The sequence below is a fragment of the Anguilla anguilla genome, chromosome 10, assembly GCF_013347855.1.
Source record: "Anguilla anguilla isolate fAngAng1 chromosome 10, fAngAng1.pri, whole genome shotgun sequence".
In the NCBI taxonomy this organism is placed as follows: Eukaryota; Metazoa; Chordata; class Actinopteri; order Anguilliformes; family Anguillidae; genus Anguilla; species Anguilla anguilla.
In genome coordinates, this window is record NC_049210.1 from 19,603,399 (window position 1) to 19,623,048 (window position 19,650).

Sequence of the window (19,650 nt, forward strand, 5' to 3'; positions counted from 1 at the left end):
AATTCTCACGTAAACTCCACGGATTCTGTAAATATCTAGTAAAACAAAATCATTGTTACTTTATATATAGAAAACCCATTCATTTGGAAAAAAAAACTCAATTTTATTTGTATAGCACTTTTTACAAAGAACTGTCATAAAGATGCTTTACAGAGTAGCAAGGCAAGAGGCAGAGCAAAAAGAGCAAACAGAGCCAACACCAGGCCTGAACCTCCAAATAGCAGGTGCATAAGGTAAAAAACTCCCAGTGGGAAGCAAACCCTTAAACGGTGGTGAGAAAAAACTCCCTAAAGGGAAGAAATCTCGAGAGGAACCCAGCTACAGAGGAGGAGCCAATCCTCCACTGGCCAACCTGATGTAAAATAGCAGTAGAAACGAATGTAGCAGAAATGATGCAAGGGATCTATCACAGCAAATAAAATGGATTAAGCAGGTTACAGTTGAGGGGATTAAAAAAAAGAAAACTCACCCTCCAGCAGGACTGCCTGCGCCACTGCTTCCCGTTATTGTAGGTACGGGGGTCCCGCTCAGACAGGGTTAAAGACACAAAATCCTTTCTTGTGGGGGGGTACATTTCTCCGGCTGGCCTGCCAGGGAGGTCATAGACACAGTGCTGTGTGTGTAAGGGGGGGGGGGGGGTGGGTGCAGTACAGGGAGAAACAAGAGAGAGAGCAAATGGTCATGTCTGATGGGTTACAAGTTACACAGATTAAAACTTCATCAACAGGAAGCTGCGTGTCACTTGTTTTCGTGGCTGTAGGGGAAAAGATAAGGAGAGTCACTGTGAACATTTCACTGACTATCCGTGAGAAGCGGCCAGGATAGAGAAGCGCCTAGCGACGAACACTCTCACTGCGTTTACCTTAGCCTACATATAAAACCAAGCTCATCTTACACCCCACTGTCTCACGTCGATTACATAAATAGTATGGCAAATAGTTTCCTTCCATAAACGTTCGTAAAGATAAAAGCATAGAGAACCTCTCGACATAAAAATTACATTTCCACATCACGGAACTGGCTGTCGCTTTCATGCCGCTGGCATACAGGATACAGTTAAGTGTCATACTTGCCAATTGCTTGAGTTAATGCTATTTTCATTGAACATTTTTAAATTATATTAAGACATGTTTCAAAAGATCAAAGTACATTCAATTAGCCTATCTCCCTTTCGACTGCACCCGTGATTCTATAATAGACTTATTTCCGGGCTTTAGGGACTGGTTGGGTATTATTTCAAAACGACTTCCAACATATAGATAATAGCGTTCGGGTGTGTATACACCAGCGTCAATGCAAGGTCGCTGAGCGTTCAATTCATGCATTCTTAGCGTTATATCAGCATTAACTCAAATGTAGCTATCTACCAACTAGGTAGCTAAACTGGTTACATTATGTGCAATCCGTGTTAAATTGTGTCAGTCGACTGCTGACAAAACAGCAAGCTGAAGCAAACGCACAGGCAATTAGCATTAGTTAGATACATAAAGCAACAAGTGATGTCACTCCGTAATTTAGCACGATCCAGTAAACAAGAAAGTGGGAGGCCAAGTAGCTGAAATAGCACCGAAAAAAGCAAGCCTTAGGTAGCCCCAAGCGCTAAGTAACAGGGTACGGGAGAAGACAGCTAAACAAACCTTAAATGTAGCAAAACCTATCGGGGGAAAGGCGAACAAAACAATGCCATTTAAAACAATGTTTGGCACAAGTCAAACTCATCTAGCCTGACTATTTCCCTGCCTAAACGTTGCAACCAACAACTGGGAAGCAATGTGTCAGTGCGCGACATCCTGGCTTGGCTGTCGACCGAGTCAGAATTAAAAAGGCAAAGCTCTACACTGTCAGTTTGTACCTAAATAAACAAACACAAGACACCTGGTTAGCCATCACACCAATGCATGTAATTTGGGTAACATTAAGCAGGAATACCATGTACTAGGCAGCCGAAATTTGCCCACTTCGTTTCGGCGATGTAATCTATCCTGACCTGTATGAAGTTAAGGGATTTCAGGTCTTCTTCGATCTGGCCAGAGCTGGACTGGCTCAACACAATGTTTGACTGCACACCGAGGCATCACACGAGGCCTACATATGGATAACCAGAGAAACAGCTCCTTCCAGATTAAATATTTATTCCAAAATCACATGTCACCAATAGCCTGTCACAATCTGTAACGAAAAAAATCTGGAAGAAACTCAGCCAGCTAGCTATTCAAATTCAAATTCAAAGCTAACGTTATCTAGACTAGCTATGATAACTGGAAGCGAACAATACGAGTTCTTCGTTCTAGCTACCGTAAACTTAAACGATTCTTCAGTATTAACGTTGGCTACTGAGGATAGTTTTCAAAACGTTAAATATAGTTCGTTATTAGCTAGCTAACGTTGGTTTGCCGGAATAGCATTGTCTGATCAGATCTTTGATATAACCGTAAGCTAACCCGCTAGTTTGAGGTTAACTAGCGGACTAACGTTAAGACCGACCGAACGCTAACTGTTATCATAAGCAACAATGTCGCTAGCCATAGCTCGCTACATCTCACTTTCCTCCACGTCTGATAACATTAGCTACTACAACCAGCTAGTAACCCAGAGCTTACCTTGGATTACAGTCACTCGAAATAAAAAACAACCAATTTGTGTGCTGTATTTAAAGCACGTTAAGGTATCTTTTTTCAGGACTCATCTCTTCTGCCCGGTAAATTCTGCCTACCACACTATCACTTGTGGAGGAACTGGAACTCAGCTGTTTACGTGACAGTCAAGAGGCGCGAGTTCTTGCTGTGCCAATGAATGCGCAGTCAGTGAAGGTGCGCGGAGCATCGTAGTACTTCTGTCTTAGAGCCTGTATAGATGAAGAAAAATGTCCGTTTTTTCTGTAATGTTTGTTGTTTTTTTTCATTCGAGATATGTGAAACGGAAGCAAAATGTTAAATGTTTTCTTGGCGTGCTTGCATAGCAGGTGTTTAAATGACCTGCTCTTTAACGATGTATAGAAACGTTAGCTGACATTATTGCATTGGGGGGTTTCTCTCTCTCATCGGTTCAAGATGCACGTGTACGATGCTTAACAATAATGAATACACTTTACACTTTGTGCAAACTAAGACAAATGTACCCTTGCCAAGAAGAAAAAAGACGGTGCGATTTCTGTTTATTGAGCAATGATTTTCTTTCCCCGAATTTAATTGTAAAACTTTAATTTTGTTCAAATTATTATATACATTTTAATATTGTATCGTTACCTACCGAACGACTGGCTCCCTGATTGACATAATTCGACTGACTCAGATGACTGAGAAGCAATCCTTCAGGAACGGCATAAAAACCGAGCGGTCTAAATAGCCTAATACCTATTCTTTTTTCCACCAAGAAACAACAAATATTTTTCCAGATAAATGAGTAGGCATTACATCAGCTAGATACTATAATTCCAACCTCTTACTTGACATGCAGGTGAATGGGAACACAATGCACATCAACAGCCTTAGCAACACACAATCCAACGGTTTTTTAGAAGGGGTGACCTTTGAGATTGTAAATGCAGGTCTTTGTAATTTTGTACGGGAAACCAAACAAAATATATTGTTAATTTATCATTATCTGCTTAATTAGTTCACGTTTTCGTCCAGTGATGGTGACCTTGAAATAATAAATAGGGTAAATTGCTTTACCTATAAAGCCCATGTAGGCTACTTATTAAGCCAAATTCCTTTCTTTATAATTTAAATAAAACATGTTTTCTGCTGTTTAAATGGTCTTGTAAAGAAATAGCCAATTCACCGACATCCTATATCCACATCAGTTTTTATTCTAAGCTGATCAGATGTATCATTATTGAATTATGGATGCCCATGTGAACATGCCTCCTGGCAAGCATTTTGAAAGTTGTACCAAAAAAAAAAAAAAAATCCAGTCAAAGTAGTAATTTTATTTCTTGGATATTTGCACAGGTTTTAAAACTGTTGCAAATCCTGCACTGCCCTATGAGTGCTTACCACCCAGAGACTCGGAGGGCTGTGGAAAGATTGCGACTGACTCTTAAATCTATTGCATCATACTGTGTCGGCGACGAGAAGTAATGGGATGACAGTATTCCACTTGTGTATTTATTTATGGTGTTTGGGCAAATGTGGCATTGCCACTGAAATTCCTATAAGTGCTCAGCTGAAACTACCTTTGGCAATAGGTTTCAAATTTTAGTCTCTGGCTTTTCCGAGCTCAGGAGCTGGCAAATCTAATCTTGCTTCTTCTCTGTGGAGAATGAAATGATGTTTTGACTGACATGCCAAGAACATCAATTTTCACACGATGATCAAGTTTTCACTCTCTTGCCAATTCCAGGACCTGCCCTGCAGGCATGTTGCAGTGGATCGTATTGTGGAGCAGAAAGTGGGTGAACTTCATTGCATTTTCTACTCCTAATCAGAGATAACAATAGTTTTTTCTATGTATACACGCCAAATGCATACTGTTGTTGTTACATTTCTCCTACTTGTTAGGTGAAGCCAGCTGTTATGTCCCGTGACTCCTCCTGCTTGTCTTAGGAAGCTGAAGCTGCCTCCTTGTTCTTAGAAAGGGATGTGAAGAGTTTCACACGGCCTTTTCGCACTGTGGGAAGAACTCTGAAGTTCTCTAGCCTTGATCTCCATCTTTCTAATCTCTGACTCTGAGAGGGGAGACATTTGTCTTCATTTTCAAATGTACCAGCTTGCACTTCTGCCATTAAATGTAGGATTTTCTTCTAATTAAGCCGCAAGTGTATCGCATTAATCTAGTCAAGTATGAATATTTTTATAAAAGAGGTTAATTCCATGCTAGTACAAGTACATGGAATTGTGGAGCTCAGGTTTATTGCTTAGAATTCTTCCTGATGGTAAACCTGACAGTTCTTATAGCGCTTGCACTGATTATGACAAATTTAATGCACATAGTTTTGTTGCCACACCTGGATGATAGAGTTGATCGTGTGGGGGCTGCCAAATATGTCAGACCTACTTGGTGGTAATTGGTAGATTTCTCTTACTGAGTGAGCAAAGACAATATCTGCATTTGTGACACCAGGCTTCCTACAGTTTAAAGTTATAACTTTCGGTATGTAGAACGTTCCAGTGACTGGTTTACTATGTTTGCTCTAGACTGGGAGGCTGCGAGGCATAATAAATATTTCAGCATGGGATGAACATGTAAAATTACTGCTGCCTTTGCATGTCTGTCTACTGCAAATCTTAATAAGCCAATAAGCTTGGCAAAGTGAGTTTGGTAAGGCTTCTGTCACCTGTCTTGGAAAGATTGTAGGTAAGGGACAAGCCCATACTCTCAACCCAGAGACTGAAGCTATTAACTTTCCCTTTCCAAATGACTGATGTGAGTTACATCATTTTCTTGGAATTGTTGGTTACTACTGGGGATTTCACAGAAATCTTTATGCTGTGTTTGCCCCACTGACAAAACTCCGCTGTATGTCTTTCTTCTGCTTTCTTTTATGTGCATATTCTCCCTTGCAGTGGAGAACACAGTAATTAAGATGCAAGGTACCTGGGGCAAGCCCTTTAAGATGGTATGAAATACTGGTGCTGCTGTGTTCACATCTGATGCAAACAACCATCCACTTTGCGTGCTTCCCTTTGTATTTTTTCTGTATTGTTTGTATTTTCATGAGGACTATTTTGGGACAGGAGGTGTTTATTTTTATTGTGCTGCACCTTTTTGTTTAAACTAGTTTAGATCAGATGCAAATGTCACATAATACTTGTTCTATTTTAACTGGAGTCAAAGAAGATCTTTCATTTGGTAGATGTGTACACTCTTATTGCTTGGTCCAGTCAAGATCAGATACAATATTAAAATGATATTAAGTTGAGATAATGACTAGAGCTTTATGTATTTGCTATTTTCCTACTAAAACAGATTATACATAAAATGTCTTCCATGACATTCCCATGCACTTACTTCACCCTGGTTGTTCAATAAATATTATTTTGCATCCATCTGAATAAATAAGTGACTTTTTCTTATTTTTGCTTTTTTACTATTTGCTCACGAGACTGTATTATGTAAAACAGATGTATTCACCCTCAGTCTTTAAAGACGTTTTCATTCACTTATTTCACTGTTTTCCACTTAAACAGATTTTTTATTAATTTACATTACATTGCCAAATAAATAAAATAAAATGCTTTTAAAGTAAAAAAGGCAAAGCCAGCTAGCAAAGCCATTTGAAGCAGTGGAAGCATTAGTTGCAGTGATATAAAGAACCTCTGAGACAGGAACGCTTCAGGAATGGGGTTGTTTTGAACTGAACAGCTTTATAAGTGAACTGTAAATAAACCCTCAAATCTGAATTTGAATCTTTTTCCGTATTAGTTAATTTCATTATAAAAGTCCATTAAAGCACTTATTTGTAAATCTTAGTTTAATTTAGTAACCAAATTCAAACAAGACCCTTAGACACCAGCTGAACTTCTTGGGACGCGTCACAACTGCCACCCAGTCTAGCAGGTTCTCTCCACAACATCAGGAGAATCCATCCCTTCCTCACCCAAGAGGCTACATGGCTATTTGTCCAAGCCCTTACAATTTTTTGTTTAGACTTGCAAAGCCTTGCTGGCCAGCTTGCCAGATGGTGCCATCAGGCCCTGGTTTTCAACCTGCCTAAATTCACGCAAAGCATGCCACTTTTGATCACTCTTCGCCAGCCATCACACTGGCATATCAGGTTGCGAATGGTACTGCTTGTATTTTAAGACAACCATGGCTTGATACACACTTGCCAGACCTATGTTCAGTATCCTCACACCAGTTGGCTGTGCCATCTCTTCGAAAACCTGACAGCTGCTGATTTTGACACCGTCTCTTCCCTGCCCTTGTCCCCATTCATGTTTCATTGTCAATCAGTTGGAAAGGGCGATTCGCTGGCTGTTTTTCAGTACAATCTGAAAACCAGCTTTTCAGACTGCTCATAAATATTTTTTTAGAAAAAAAAAAAAAAAAATTGTTCTTTATTTCCCAGGTCTTGAGGCATGCATCTTCACGGAGACACTAACATGATTGTAACAGCTTAGTGCTAGCTCTAGTGGTGTTTGCTTGCCACATAAAATTAACTTTTTATTAGGTGGTTTGGCTATAAATGTCTGCTAAATGACTAAATTGTTAATTGAGAGAATTGAGAATTGTGTATGAAGATGGACAACCTATTATATACGGGTCAGACATGAGCTCAAAGCAAGTTGGGGGACAAGCAGCTTTTGATTATCCAGTTCAATTTAAATAGCTTCTACCAATATTACTGAATAAGTGCATCTATCGTGTACATTAAAACAATTTATTACACACAGGTCCTGTTTTCATTCATGCTGCTCCTTAAGAAACTAGCTCTTGTCTAAACCTCACTGATTGGATGCTGGATTGACCCCAATAGGGGAAGATGTCTATCCAGTTTTTGAATAAATAGATGGTGCGACCCATTTCCTGCGGAAAGATCAACTTAAAAATCTCGACTTAATGATAATGACAAAGAGAATACATAATAAGGATAATGAAAAGGCATGGATGCATATTATGAGTTCATACATTGTATGATAGGTCAGCCCAGACCTCTGAGGTTGGATCTCTCAGGTTCTACAGTATTTGTAGAAGTTAGTGATATGTTAAGGTAGCTCTCAATACAAATTCATTTTCAGGTTTGATAGTAAAAAAGATAACTTTGATAATTTGATTAGTTTCTCTTATCTCAGTCTTTATCTCTAGGCATTCAAATACAACCTCCTGTTAACCAGCATGTTCCTTTTTTCATTTTTTGAATTTTGACTGCATACTGAGAATGTTATATTCTAAATAAAGAACCACATTTGCTCCTCTTGTTGTCTTCCAGGTGGAAGAAAATTTTTATCGGCCTAAAAAAGAATGTGACATCATTACCAGTATGGAACAAATTCAGATTATATTGTTGTTTATTGAACTGATAAACTGTTTTGAATCCAAGATACAACTCTCATATAATAGATTTAAAATGGCCAGCATATCATTTACACATAATTTACAACATTATAACCGCACTGATGCAAATTCTACAAAAAACAAACAAACAAAAAACAAAGTCTGCTTTATGAAGAGCACCACTGATTTGTCTCAGCCAGCTAAGGCAACCACACTTAAATTACCTTCAATCTTTAAGGCAAGCTGCATGCATCAATAAAATCTCCCATCTCGCAATAAACTGTACTAGCTTTGGTTGTTCAAGAAAAACAAAAAAGGCAATCACCACTAGCTTACTTTAATGGCCAGCTGTCTCCATTATGGATAGAGAAGCCTATTTCCTGACTATCACATTATTTCCTTAAAGCTGCCTGATGTTCATTCTGTAGGAAGAACCTGTACTGTGAACTCAGAAATCACAAAGATGTATGTAGGTACATGGAGGTATGCATGAGAAATAATTTACCACAATGCTCTTCACAATTCAGCAGATCTTCTATTAGAGTGAAAGGCATTGGTGTCTTGTGTTTATGCACAGGGGTTATTTTTCAACAAATAACATGACTTTGTCTAAGCGAGTTTGGATACTAGATTTCAGTACATGCCCTAGCATATCAAGCATGCTACTGTTTAAAAACTTAAATAAATTTAAACTCTGTTTTCTTAATGGCAGCAACGTTGAAGCACAGAGCATGGTGCAAATGTGTCAGCTCCATAGCATGGCTTGGCAAGTTTGATACTATTGATTTGCATTGCGTTGATTCAGGCAGAAATATCCATGTGGTCAATGGATTTAATTTTCATTCTATGACTTACAGGGAAGGCTTATGCGTGCATACAGTCCACCCCTATACTTAAGAGTATGGCAGATCTGTTTGAACAAGTAGGCTACTAAGGGGTAAAAGTCTATTTCAATATGGAGATAGGTTGGGGAACTAAACACACCTGCCAAATTGGTTTCTCAAAGATGTTCAGAAGTAATCAGACAGTGCTTAGTGAGCACATTTCAGAGAACATTAGCTGTATCCCCAAGTTGGAACACATTGTTAAAGCTATGCACGTAAAGTGTACCGTAAAAACCACAGTTCTTTTGGTCTTGAACATACCTGAAGTTGACGTGATATGTCAGCAAACAAAAAAACAAAACAAAAAAAAAACAAATATAATTTACAGAATCTACACAACTGTTGTAAAACCTGGATATCATAAAGCAATATTATATAAAAAAAACAACAAATATATAAATTAGCACCTTTTCAACAAAAGTCTCTGTAAACAATATTAAAAAGATAGTCCTGTAGGAATTTTTCCAGGGGAATGCCTTCTCTCATTCGCTGAGTCTCATAAATAAGAGGAAATGGAGCTGTTGTCTCCATTGGCAAGTTGCTCCAAAGCAAAAAGAGAATCCCTGTCTTGTTGGTTCTGCTGCCTCTCTCTCGGTGACTAACAGAAACAACAAAAAAAGTATGAAAAGATGACAAGCTCCCATTGTCCTCTTTTTTTGTGCGCTCTTGCTGGATCCGGGGGGGGGGGGGGCGGAGGGGCCCCACTGGAAAGTGCTCTGTATGGTTTGGTGTCCCTCGAGCTTCCTGAGAGCGGGGGCCCCTCCTAACTGAAACAGACAGGTCCCACGGTGAAACCGAACTCTTGCGCGAGGTCACCGCTGGCGAAAACCGCCAGGTCTCTGAGAGGGAGCAGGTCCAGGTCCTCGCTTTCAAACTGGAACACAGACTCCCGCGTCCCAGAAGGCACTGCTCCCTCGGACTGCTAACCCATGAACAAAAAATGTCTGTGACCATGTGTTCGTAGTACTGCTCAAATAGAAACGCTCAGTTTATCTTATGTCATTCTCGACATGCTAAAAGTCTATCCTCAACATATTATCTACCTTTCAATTTTACAATTACTGCTTATTTTTAAGGAGTAAATCAAAACACAAATAAATACAGTTTGGTCATAAAACAATAGAGTTCAGTTATGAATATGAAAAAAGAAAATCAGAAAACATACCACGCAGTCTTTCAGCGCACCGAGGTAACTCTGTCGCCGTGTATCCGCCAAAAATTTGATTTCCCTCTCCCTCTGGCCTTGCTGGTGTCCTGAGTGGCAGGAGTAGGTCACGTTCTGGGTGACAAACCTGCTGCTGAGCCTGAGGAACCGGAGCTGGACCACGCTGGCTCCTGGGTACTCAAACTGGGGCAGCTGGGAGGTGGCAGAGAGGAGAGAGTTTTATGAAACAGGACTGAGAGAGAGGAGCGAAGCAGAGAAATTTAGGTCATTTGCTGGCCCACCTGAAAGCCCCCGTCCAGAGTGCTCAGCCAGTGGAATGAGTTTTCTGTCCCAGAATCCTTCATCCATGCTTTGATTGGCACCTGTGGGAAGAGAGGACAGAGACAATGTTCACCTTGGCCTTGGCACAGATCCTATTCCTGTGGCGTCAAGGATAATTGTAACTGCAAAAGGCTCGGTAACTCAGGATATCTGAGACTCCATCTGACTTCATCCGATGAAATCAGTGGGAGTTCTATTTAATGCTAATCTAGATACTACCGAGCAGACTTTTAGATTCTTTTCTAGTGAAGCTTCAGTAAATCTTCTCTCTTCTATCTCCGATCAGTAAGTCTGCTATCTGCTAAATCTGAATATTCACCCAGTGCAAGTTTGAAAGGCTGTGTGAAAATAGTATTTTTCATCATGTTCTCCTTCCTTTCATCCTTCAAGTTGGAACACTGATCGCCCGGAGCAACCAGCATTGACCCTTTTTTCATAATAGAATGCAATGATGTGCGAAAACTGAGCACAATCGCGTGACACAATAACACGTGTCATTTCAAAAGCAGTTTCAGATAACAGAAGAAATAGTCTAATCTGAGACACTATATATTCAGACGTTCCATTAAGTCCAGCAGGGAGAGGTTCAGTGAGACGGTAGGTAAGCATGCAGAGGTGAGGGGAGGAAGAGGGTTACCTGCGGCTGACTGGGAGACAGACAGGTCCGCCCACCTGCAGTGAAGTCACAGTAGGCCAGCAGGGCATCGGCTGGGCTGCCCTGGTTAGGGTCGATGTAATAAAGCCCTGAAACAAAGCAACCAGTCACCCATCTGCAGCAATGCAGCCTGACAACATATTTTCTGTGAGAGGGAACATTCCATTCTCTTTATTCTCACTGGTTCAATCAATCAGTCAATCGAGGTTGTTCTGTATAGCGTCATTCATAATCAGGTGGTCAAAAACATTTTGCAGCTGACATTTTTATGAAAAATAAAAAAATACACATTGAGAAAATGTAGGAAAGACTAATTCTCTGGCCTCTCAAAATGCTTAAGTCCATTACAATGATCTGAGAAAATGAAATGTTGGGAATATTTCAGAATGTACTGTAAAAGTAATTCATGCGAAAGGGCCAAGGCAATCAGCTTGACATTTGTTGAGTTTGCACAGACTCCAAAGCTGTATATTGTCTCTACTGCAAGTGAAGAGAGAGCCCAGGTTTGATTGGAGTGCTTCTGACCGCTGGTGAAGTTGGGCTGGCAGAGCCGCAGCTCGAGGCAGGTGGTAGCCGGGTGCTCCTTGGTGCCATCGGGTGGATCCAGAAACAGCCTCAGGTCTTGGCGCAGGGAGTCTAACACAGCCTGGATCAGGACATAATTGGGCTTGTCCGACATATAAATCAGGTCCTGTTCAGCGGGAAGAGAGAGGCAGGTCACAGATAGATTATTATGACCTGCTTCAAGTTATTTCCAGGCACCGTTACATTTCACCAGGTGAGCATTACACATTAGTGGTGGTTGAAGTATCCTCTCCTTGTTACTGTATCCTGAAAAACTGCTGTAAAAATACAATCCATAATTATCCTCTTTAGCAGGATGGAGCAATTAGCGTTGTACCAACAGTAACTCTAATATGTCATGAAAACTATTACAATAAAAATAATAATGTAAAAAATATTTACAGAAATATCAATACAAGACATGGAAATTCAGCTAAAGGATAAAAACTAATCATTAGGGATACCTCCAATTAGATTTTTCTGCAACACAGGGGCTGCCATCAATGAAAATAAGTGTAAATTATATTAAAACTGCTCATCAGACTTCTTTAAAGGATGGTACAACATATAATGCATGGATGTACATGATTTTTGTTTGACAGAGAGGGAATGGCTTGCCTTCAGTTGCGTTAGAGTGAGGTTCAAAGAGATCCCCGGTGGTCCCGGTGGACCGGGTGGCCCCTGAAACCAACAAACGGCAGTTAAAATGAAGCTCCAGGGGGGTTGTGTTGATCACACAGCATTTGCCAGCTCTTTTCTTCGCCTAGGTTTTTAATCCTCAGTCTATCATCTGTCCCTCTGCTCTCTGTCTGCCACAGACAACATCTTCTCCAGACTGTCTCGTTATCTCTTTGTGCTCCCATTTCTAAAGAGAGAGTCCTTCTCTCTTTCATATACAGAAGCTCCCAAGAGATGAACTGTCCACCGACACTAAAGCTATCGGTTGTAATTACAGAATTTTTAATACAGAAAATGCAGCCTCACAGAGGTGTGTACTCCTCAGTAAGGAAGTCCAGCAAAATGTAATAGTTGGTTGTTTTCACTGTATTTTCCCTACATTTTGTTTTGAACTGTTCTACTGTCTGGAATTGATTTTCTTTAGAGAAGTTCCAAAATGATGGTTTACCGCAGGGATTAACCTGGGTTTGGCATTCGAAACGTAGAATATAAATTATATCACAGCTTTAACAACACAACACTTAAACTGTAAAAGCAGTTGTTTTGACTACATGGATTTGTTCATTCATTCAGGTTAAGTGGGTCATGGATTCATAATGTTAGGGAACCGCTCTAGTCGAGTTTGCCTTTCTCCCCAAATGTAGATCATATTCTAAAAAAAAAACATAAATGTTAAAATGAAAGCAAAATAAAATGTCGACAACACAGGAACTATAGCAAATGATGGGGAATCTACCCCCCTTTTCATATTTAATACAAAATAGATATAAAGAAGGATAATGAAAAACATGTAAAACACCTACTAAAATGTGTCTGAAACAGGTACATAAATAAATGATATTTCATCGGGAGATGGGGAGAGGGGGGATGGGGTGATTATTTCTAGATGCATCAGAGACAGGACAGCACATCCATTCAGCATAGCCATTCCAGGAGCCGCTGAACATGATTAAGGTCACATTTACTCACGGGCAAACCCTTGGCTCCGGGCGGTCCTGGAAGTCCAGCAAATCCCTTCAGCCCCTGAGAGTCAGATACATTTACATAATTACTCCAGAATTAATCCCACACACTCCCCTCGATGCACATGATTCACCATCCTGATTATGAATTCATAACTAACAAAAGCATAGCATAGACTGCCAATAAAACGTAAATGGAATTTACTGAAGAATCTCCTCGCTCCTTAAATATATCTTAAGTGCAGTATATGTACTATGGTTCTAATACTAAGACCATAGGAAGTTACAGATTTTATATCTCATGAAGGCAGCACATTTTAGCATCACTGGTCAAATTGGATTGTGTTTTCCTTAATTATTTTGGTTACTGACCAAATATTTGGTTAAATAGTTTTAATGAAGAGATAAACAAAAACTTAGTGAAAGTTAAGAACAAATGTTGACTTGAATCTAGGTGTCATTGCAAAAGTGGCTGGAAATTCGTCTTCTGGTTTCGAAGAAGGGCAACTTAGTTAAGTGGGACTGAATTTCCAGTTCTACTTCCCTGTCCTATTTTATGTGCTAATTTAATCATGAGACCTTCCCCCCAGCTACATGAGCCCTGCAGAGCATGTTCATGGACTGAATAAATGTGTCCCTGCTTCAACTACTTTCCTAGGCTGTGGTTGACTACTCAGCGACTGGCCTACATTTTGTCTGTACTGCTCTTTGTCTGTTCTTTATTTGCAGCAGTGTTTCTGCTCATGGACGTACATCCAAAAGCCACTTCAGAACTGCTGAGCTCCTGCATATAACATGGATCTCCATGATGTTCAGTCAAAAAACTCTTGAATTATTCACTTAAAGAAAGAAGAGAAAAAAAGACTGATCAACAGACCTTCTCTCCAAACAGCCCCTGTGGAAAAAAAACATAAAAATTTTAACATGCCTTTAATCCACTCTTGCGAAGACTACATAATGTTATTAATCTCGGTTTCCAGCCACCTACACACTCTCTCCCACTTGTATCTCATTAAGATTGCATCAGCATCAGCATCAGCATCATCATCATCATCCGTCCCCCCTGGCTTGTAAGAGCTGAGCAGGAAAGCCCTGGGGCTGACTCTGGTCTCATACAATGAGCTTAGCTTTAGCCTGAGGCCATACACGTATGAGTAATTCTCTTCTTGCTAACGGATTGCTTTAAATCCCAGCTTCAATGGAGAGAAATAATTGAATTTCAGAAAAGAAAGGGCAGGGGGTTGCAGTGAGAGAGAACTTACAGGCAATCCTGGCAGGCCTGGGGTCCCCATTGGTCCTGTAGGGCCAACATTTCCCTGAGGATGCACACAAATACACAAACACAAATAATCATGCAGTGACACCAGCACACAGGCACACAGAAAAGTATATGTGTAAGAATGTATGCAAATATATACGAATACACACGCACACACACACCCATGCAGAAACATTGAGATGCATACACCAAACCCACACCGACACACATACATATATATAAGACAAATCATTCCATTTCCAGCTGGTTGCTTATGTAATTGCATTTAGACCCATCACAGACATCTTTGTATACCAGTGAATGTGAAATGGCAGACCATTTGCCGTATTTGGCCTGCAGGGTGCCATTTGATCTTTACTGGCGTGAAAACATCATTAGATTCTCTGCAAATCAGTGCACAGTACTGTAAGTTGCTAAAACAGCTAAAGTTGAATCCAGTTTATGAAATCACAATATAAAATTAGAATTATAATTGTTACTATATAAAAAAAAAATACTGGACAGACAAATATGGCTGCTTTTAAGGGATAATTATGCAAATTCATAGTCAGTTGGAAAGATTTGGTCTGGCCTGACCACCATCTGCTCAGCCACATTTTGGCCTGGTGCTCAATGTAATAGCTGCCTCCTTTTGTACACTGTATAGAAGTGAAAGCGAATCTGTGTAGTTCCTAGCAGGTGCATAAACAAGATCCAAAAATGACCAAGGCCAGGAAACCTTAACCCTTGGTTATTGTGTTAGGCCCCAAAAGTAAAAAAAAATAAAAATAATAATAAAAAAACAGACTTCCAAATCAAGGACTAACCCTTGCCCTAAATCCTTCCCTCACATCTAAGCATAACTAAACATACTGTACCTCAGTCCTAATGCATACCTTTTTCCTAAGCCTAAGTCTAACCATAAATACATAAAACATAACCAAAAACACATAAGGCCATTGTTAGGCCCCAAAACTTTTTGTTATTCAAAAAAGAAACTAACCATTGCCCTAACCCTCTCCCTCACTCATAACATGACCCTAAGCTTACCTCAACCCTAATGCTTATGGTTTGCCTAAACCTGGCCCTAATTAGAGAGTCCTCTGAAATACGGGATTTTTCTATTAAACTTGATGGAAAACAATATAAACACCATCAATTCAAGAAAAGAAAGAGAAGGAAATCATTTCAAAGTCATTTGTTTTGAAAACATAACTTCAATGAAAACATACAAGAATACACAAAGTCGTGTTAAGGCCCAATAGTGAAAAAGACATTGGTCAAGGACCACATCATAGACTAACCCTTGCCCTGACACTTTTCCTCACTCCTAAACACAACCCTATACTTGCCTCAACCCTAAAGAGTGCCATCTTCCTAACCCTAACCACAACTCTAGTTCTGACCCTAACCCAAATCCTAGAGGCCTGGAAGGCTTCTCAAATATAGGATTTGGATGTAAAACCATCTAAATATGATCAATTCAACAAAATAAGTTAAAGAAAATCTGTCTGATTTCATTTATTTAGAAAAATGTATTTTTTATGTATAAAATGTACAAAATAGCGATGCACCCTACTGAGAAATCATTAATGACAGCCAAATCACTCACTTCAGCTATATAGCACCAACGCACATACATCAGCTATATATGACGGTATGGGCAGCATATCCTGTCAGGGGAAAAATAAGCAATGGACAGCGTTGGATTACCTGCTCTCCCTTCAGTCCGTCTCTCCCCTTCTCCCCCAAAGGCCCGTGATTCCCCTGAAACACACAGAAACCACTCAGAAACTCGCTGGATTCTAATGATCTTCACTGACTTACTTAAGAGAAATTCCACCACAAAAAAGACATAAACCTCATTTAACTGGGTTATAATTTAATAAGGCTCTCTTACTGGCTAGCCGATGCAATCTCTGCACTAAAATACAGGCAGCAAAAGGTACTCATTTTTGATAGAAGTACTGTATATGTCATGATGATGTATGCTTCTACTCTCTTATTTTTGAAGAACTACAATTGGTGGGTAATTTGAATTTTGGGATACTTCCCCTCATCCTCTCATTCTAGAAAAAGGGGCTGTTGACTGAGCTAACGGACAGTCCTGATCTATGTTCAGTAGTCTCACCTGAAAGTTCTCCTCAAAATATTTGTAAGTGAAAGTGCTTGCAAAGCACTCGCACAATCTTTAGCTGTGCCTCTGGTGTATCAGGATGTTTAGCATTCTCAATCGCTGTCAGCAGTTGTTGTCACCCTCATCTTGCGGTAGCCAGTAAAAATATATTTCTTCCTTCGCTGACATTAAACCCTTGCAATTTGCCACCCTACAGCGAGGAGGCATTTTCTTTTCAGCAGAACTTAAGCACGGAAGTAAACGTACCGTAACTGAACACTATAAACCTAAACTTTCTTTCTTTAGTGGCTAGCTGCTCTCATGCCTACCCAAAGACTGTAAGCACCCGCCCCATTGTAGTCCATCATAAAGCAGGTAGCTGAAACGCAGTAGTTTGGGGCTATACCTCCACACTCACTACAAGTAGAGAGTTGGCTGAGTGCTCATTTTAATCAGGACAGCTACTCTTCTACAACTAAAGGGAAAACCCAGGGTGGAATTCCACTTTAATCACATCTGTATCATAATTTCCTCTTTCTTTTGCATCTTCACAACATTTTTGTAATAAATTCTTCAGCATTCTTCAAATGGGCACTTAAATGTAAATAACGCCTCTTAAATGTACATTTAAGAGGAGTTAGTTAATAGTGTATAAAAGCCACCATTCAGTCAACAGCTGTTTTTAAACCAATGATAAGGTCAAATGATAACTGAATCCTGCCCAGTGTCACAACATGGTGCCCTGGCCTATGACAGTAGGTGCTGGATGGCGGATTTGATGAGTGACTTTACCTTTGGCCCGTCTCCCCCAGGTGGGCCCAGGGCCCCCGATTTCCCATTCTCTCCCTGATGAGAGAGAGGCAGGGGTTACAGAGAAGGATTTATCAACCCCGACACAAGGATTAAACTGAACACCAGAACAAGAACATCATTCATTCCATATTACCTGGCTTGTATAATATATGCAGATTGGTCCAAACAATTCTGCATACCCTGCTGAGTGCAAGCCATTGATTGATTGCCTCCCGCTACCTGTTCATCATATTTCATGCCTAGTACCATTTCACAATAAACAGACTGTATTCTTTATCCAAAGATGATGCTCTTCACTTCATTCTGTAGGGCTTGTGTCTTTGCAAACACCACCACCATGGTAATGGTAATTGTTGTGTATACAGTACTGCCTTTGCCTTAGTTCAGGTTAACAATCAGAGTTGCAATCGTACCTTCACACCTCTCTCTCCCTTATCACCCTTTTCGCCTTGAGGGCCAGCTGCCCCCTGTGAGAGAGAGAATAATAGTCAAATCTTATGACCAGAAGGTGGGGTTTGCACTTTTTGAGAGTATTTCATTGGTTCCAACACACCAGACAAGATCAGTAAATCCTAGAAAAGTATTTGAATCCAAAACAAATACATATTTGACCCAGGTCTGGTCCATATATACATATTATACACCATGCCAACAAAACAGTTTAATTAAAATTACATTGAGAGAGACAGAGAGATCTCAGTTTAATGAAAGCATGTTTGATGCCGTTTTACAAAGAGCTCCAAAGAGGGACAAAGAAAAATTTTTAGATTTGTAATACACATGTGGTTATAGTGCAGATTCTCAGGTTTTATTAAAGGGTATTTTTTAATATAAATTTAGATTTCACCATGTAGAAATTACAGCACTTTTCATCAATAGTCCCCCAATTTCAGAGCACCATAATGTTTGGGACAAATGGCTTCACAGGTGTTTCTCATTAGTCAGGTATGTACAATTGTTTCCATAGAGATGGTATAAGAGAGCTGTCAGTATGTAGTCTTTTTATTGCTGTTGGCGCAATAAAAATATGTTTTTGTCCCAAACATTATGGAGCTCACTGTATATTGCTTTTTGAAAACATAAGTGGTAGCGTGATAAGGTAAGACAGTTCCTCCTAAAGTTCCATAAGGTCGGCAGATAGGATTCATATGAATCATGACTCACATAAGGTCCCATCCTTCCCAAGGGGCCTGGAGTCCCTTTCTCTCCTTTTTCTCCCTGTACAGACAACAGAGGAGAAACAGGGAAACTTTTAACATCACCAAAGACAGTGTGAGAATCCAATTTTTTATTCAATAAAAGAAACGCAACATCTGGTCTGAGAATGTACAGATCTGTAAATAATCGTTTGTTCTTTCCAAACTGTATCCTGTTGAGTGTGCATAATCAACGGCTGAGATTTTGATTGTTTCCATTTGGGGGCACGCAATAGTGCCACAGCCTCCCAATATGGGCATAGTGTGCCGTCCTCCACTCCGCAGGTGGGAGGATAAATAGATCTCTCATTTTATGAGAGAGGACTCCACTTGCAAACATTTTGTCATATGTTTCTACCGCCAGCTGTGCCTAAACCTTTCCTGTCTCCTCCTCCAAACTTTCATTAGCTAGAAAGAGATGATTTTGCTCCTTTTGTATTTGGATTTAATAAACAATGATTGAGTGCGATCGTGAATTTACTACACAGGTCTGAAAATGTTACGACGCAACATTCCAGCTGCGATGGAGCTGTGGCATGTGCTCCATTTTGCTGAAGGCCGACTCTGATACCAGGGGATTTCAGGTGAGTAAAGACGTGTGTCAGACACACAGCTGACACACAACGTCTGCTCCACGGAACATTCTGGATTCATTATTAACCGCTGACCTTTTCTCCTCTGGGTCCTCTCAAGCCCCTTACTCCAGCTTTTCCTCGTTTTCCCTGTGATAAGAGAAAAGGGTGAGCGTCTCGGTCATGGGAGGGATGTACTTTCAGAGCTGACTGTAAACAAGGCAATCTTCACCATGGGGGGGGGGGGGGGGGGGGGGGGGGGGGGAGGGGGATGGTGGTCGGGGTTAGGTGGTTGGGTTCTTACCCTCTTTCCAGCACGTCCCGTTTTCCCAGGACGACCACTCTGACCATCGACACCCTGAACACGCAAGAAAGGATGTTAAAGAAAGAAGAAAATGTGAAAATGAAGAATCATTTGTCAAGGTATTACCTAAAGCTTGCTCTTACCTTCTCACCTTTCAGCCCCTGTCTCCCCTCAGACCCTGGGTGACCCAAGGACCCCTGTCATAGTGATACCATCCATTACAC

The 19,650-nt window shown here is 40.4% G+C and overlaps 2 protein-coding genes across 4 annotated transcripts in view; both read right to left on the reverse strand.

Annotated features, from left to right (window-relative positions):
* The window catches only part of man1b1b (mannosidase, alpha, class 1B, member 1b), an 18,510-nt gene extending 15,717 nt beyond the window's left edge, over positions 1 to 2,793 (reverse strand). Inside the window, exons 1-2 of one of the 3 annotated variants that reach the window (XM_035436325.1) lie at positions 2,601 to 2,793; positions 470 to 613 (exon numbers count right to left, since the gene is read on the reverse strand). In XM_035436325.1, the coding sequence (XP_035292216.1) occupies positions 470 to 574 (105 nt within the window). In that variant the 5' untranslated portion in view covers positions 575 to 613; positions 2,601 to 2,793. Of the gene's footprint in view, positions 1 to 469; positions 614 to 1,987; positions 2,581 to 2,600 lie in introns of those variants that run through there. The other 2 variants (XM_035436327.1, XM_035436326.1) reach the window with 2 other exon arrangements.
* Positions 2,794 to 8,796: 6,003 nt separating this feature from the next.
* si:dkey-61l1.4 (collagen alpha-1(I) chain) overlaps positions 8,797 to 19,650 on the reverse strand; it is a 104,782-nt gene continuing 93,928 nt past the window's right edge. Inside the window, exons 53-68 of the mRNA XM_035435770.1 lie at positions 19,570 to 19,623; positions 19,427 to 19,480; positions 19,219 to 19,272; positions 18,519 to 18,572; positions 17,768 to 17,821; positions 17,334 to 17,387; positions 16,139 to 16,192; positions 14,430 to 14,483; positions 14,045 to 14,062; positions 13,175 to 13,228; positions 12,146 to 12,208; positions 11,489 to 11,654; positions 10,946 to 11,052; positions 10,269 to 10,349; positions 9,988 to 10,179; positions 8,797 to 9,744 (exon numbers count right to left, since the gene is read on the reverse strand). Coding sequence (XP_035291661.1) covers positions 9,586 to 9,744; positions 9,988 to 10,179; positions 10,269 to 10,349; positions 10,946 to 11,052; positions 11,489 to 11,654; positions 12,146 to 12,208; positions 13,175 to 13,228; positions 14,045 to 14,062; positions 14,430 to 14,483; positions 16,139 to 16,192; positions 17,334 to 17,387; positions 17,768 to 17,821; positions 18,519 to 18,572; positions 19,219 to 19,272; positions 19,427 to 19,480; positions 19,570 to 19,623 — 1,272 coding nt within the window. The 3' untranslated portion in view covers positions 8,797 to 9,585. The remainder of the gene's footprint in view (positions 9,745 to 9,987; positions 10,180 to 10,268; positions 10,350 to 10,945; positions 11,053 to 11,488; positions 11,655 to 12,145; positions 12,209 to 13,174; positions 13,229 to 14,044; positions 14,063 to 14,429; positions 14,484 to 16,138; positions 16,193 to 17,333; positions 17,388 to 17,767; positions 17,822 to 18,518; positions 18,573 to 19,218; positions 19,273 to 19,426; positions 19,481 to 19,569; positions 19,624 to 19,650) is intronic.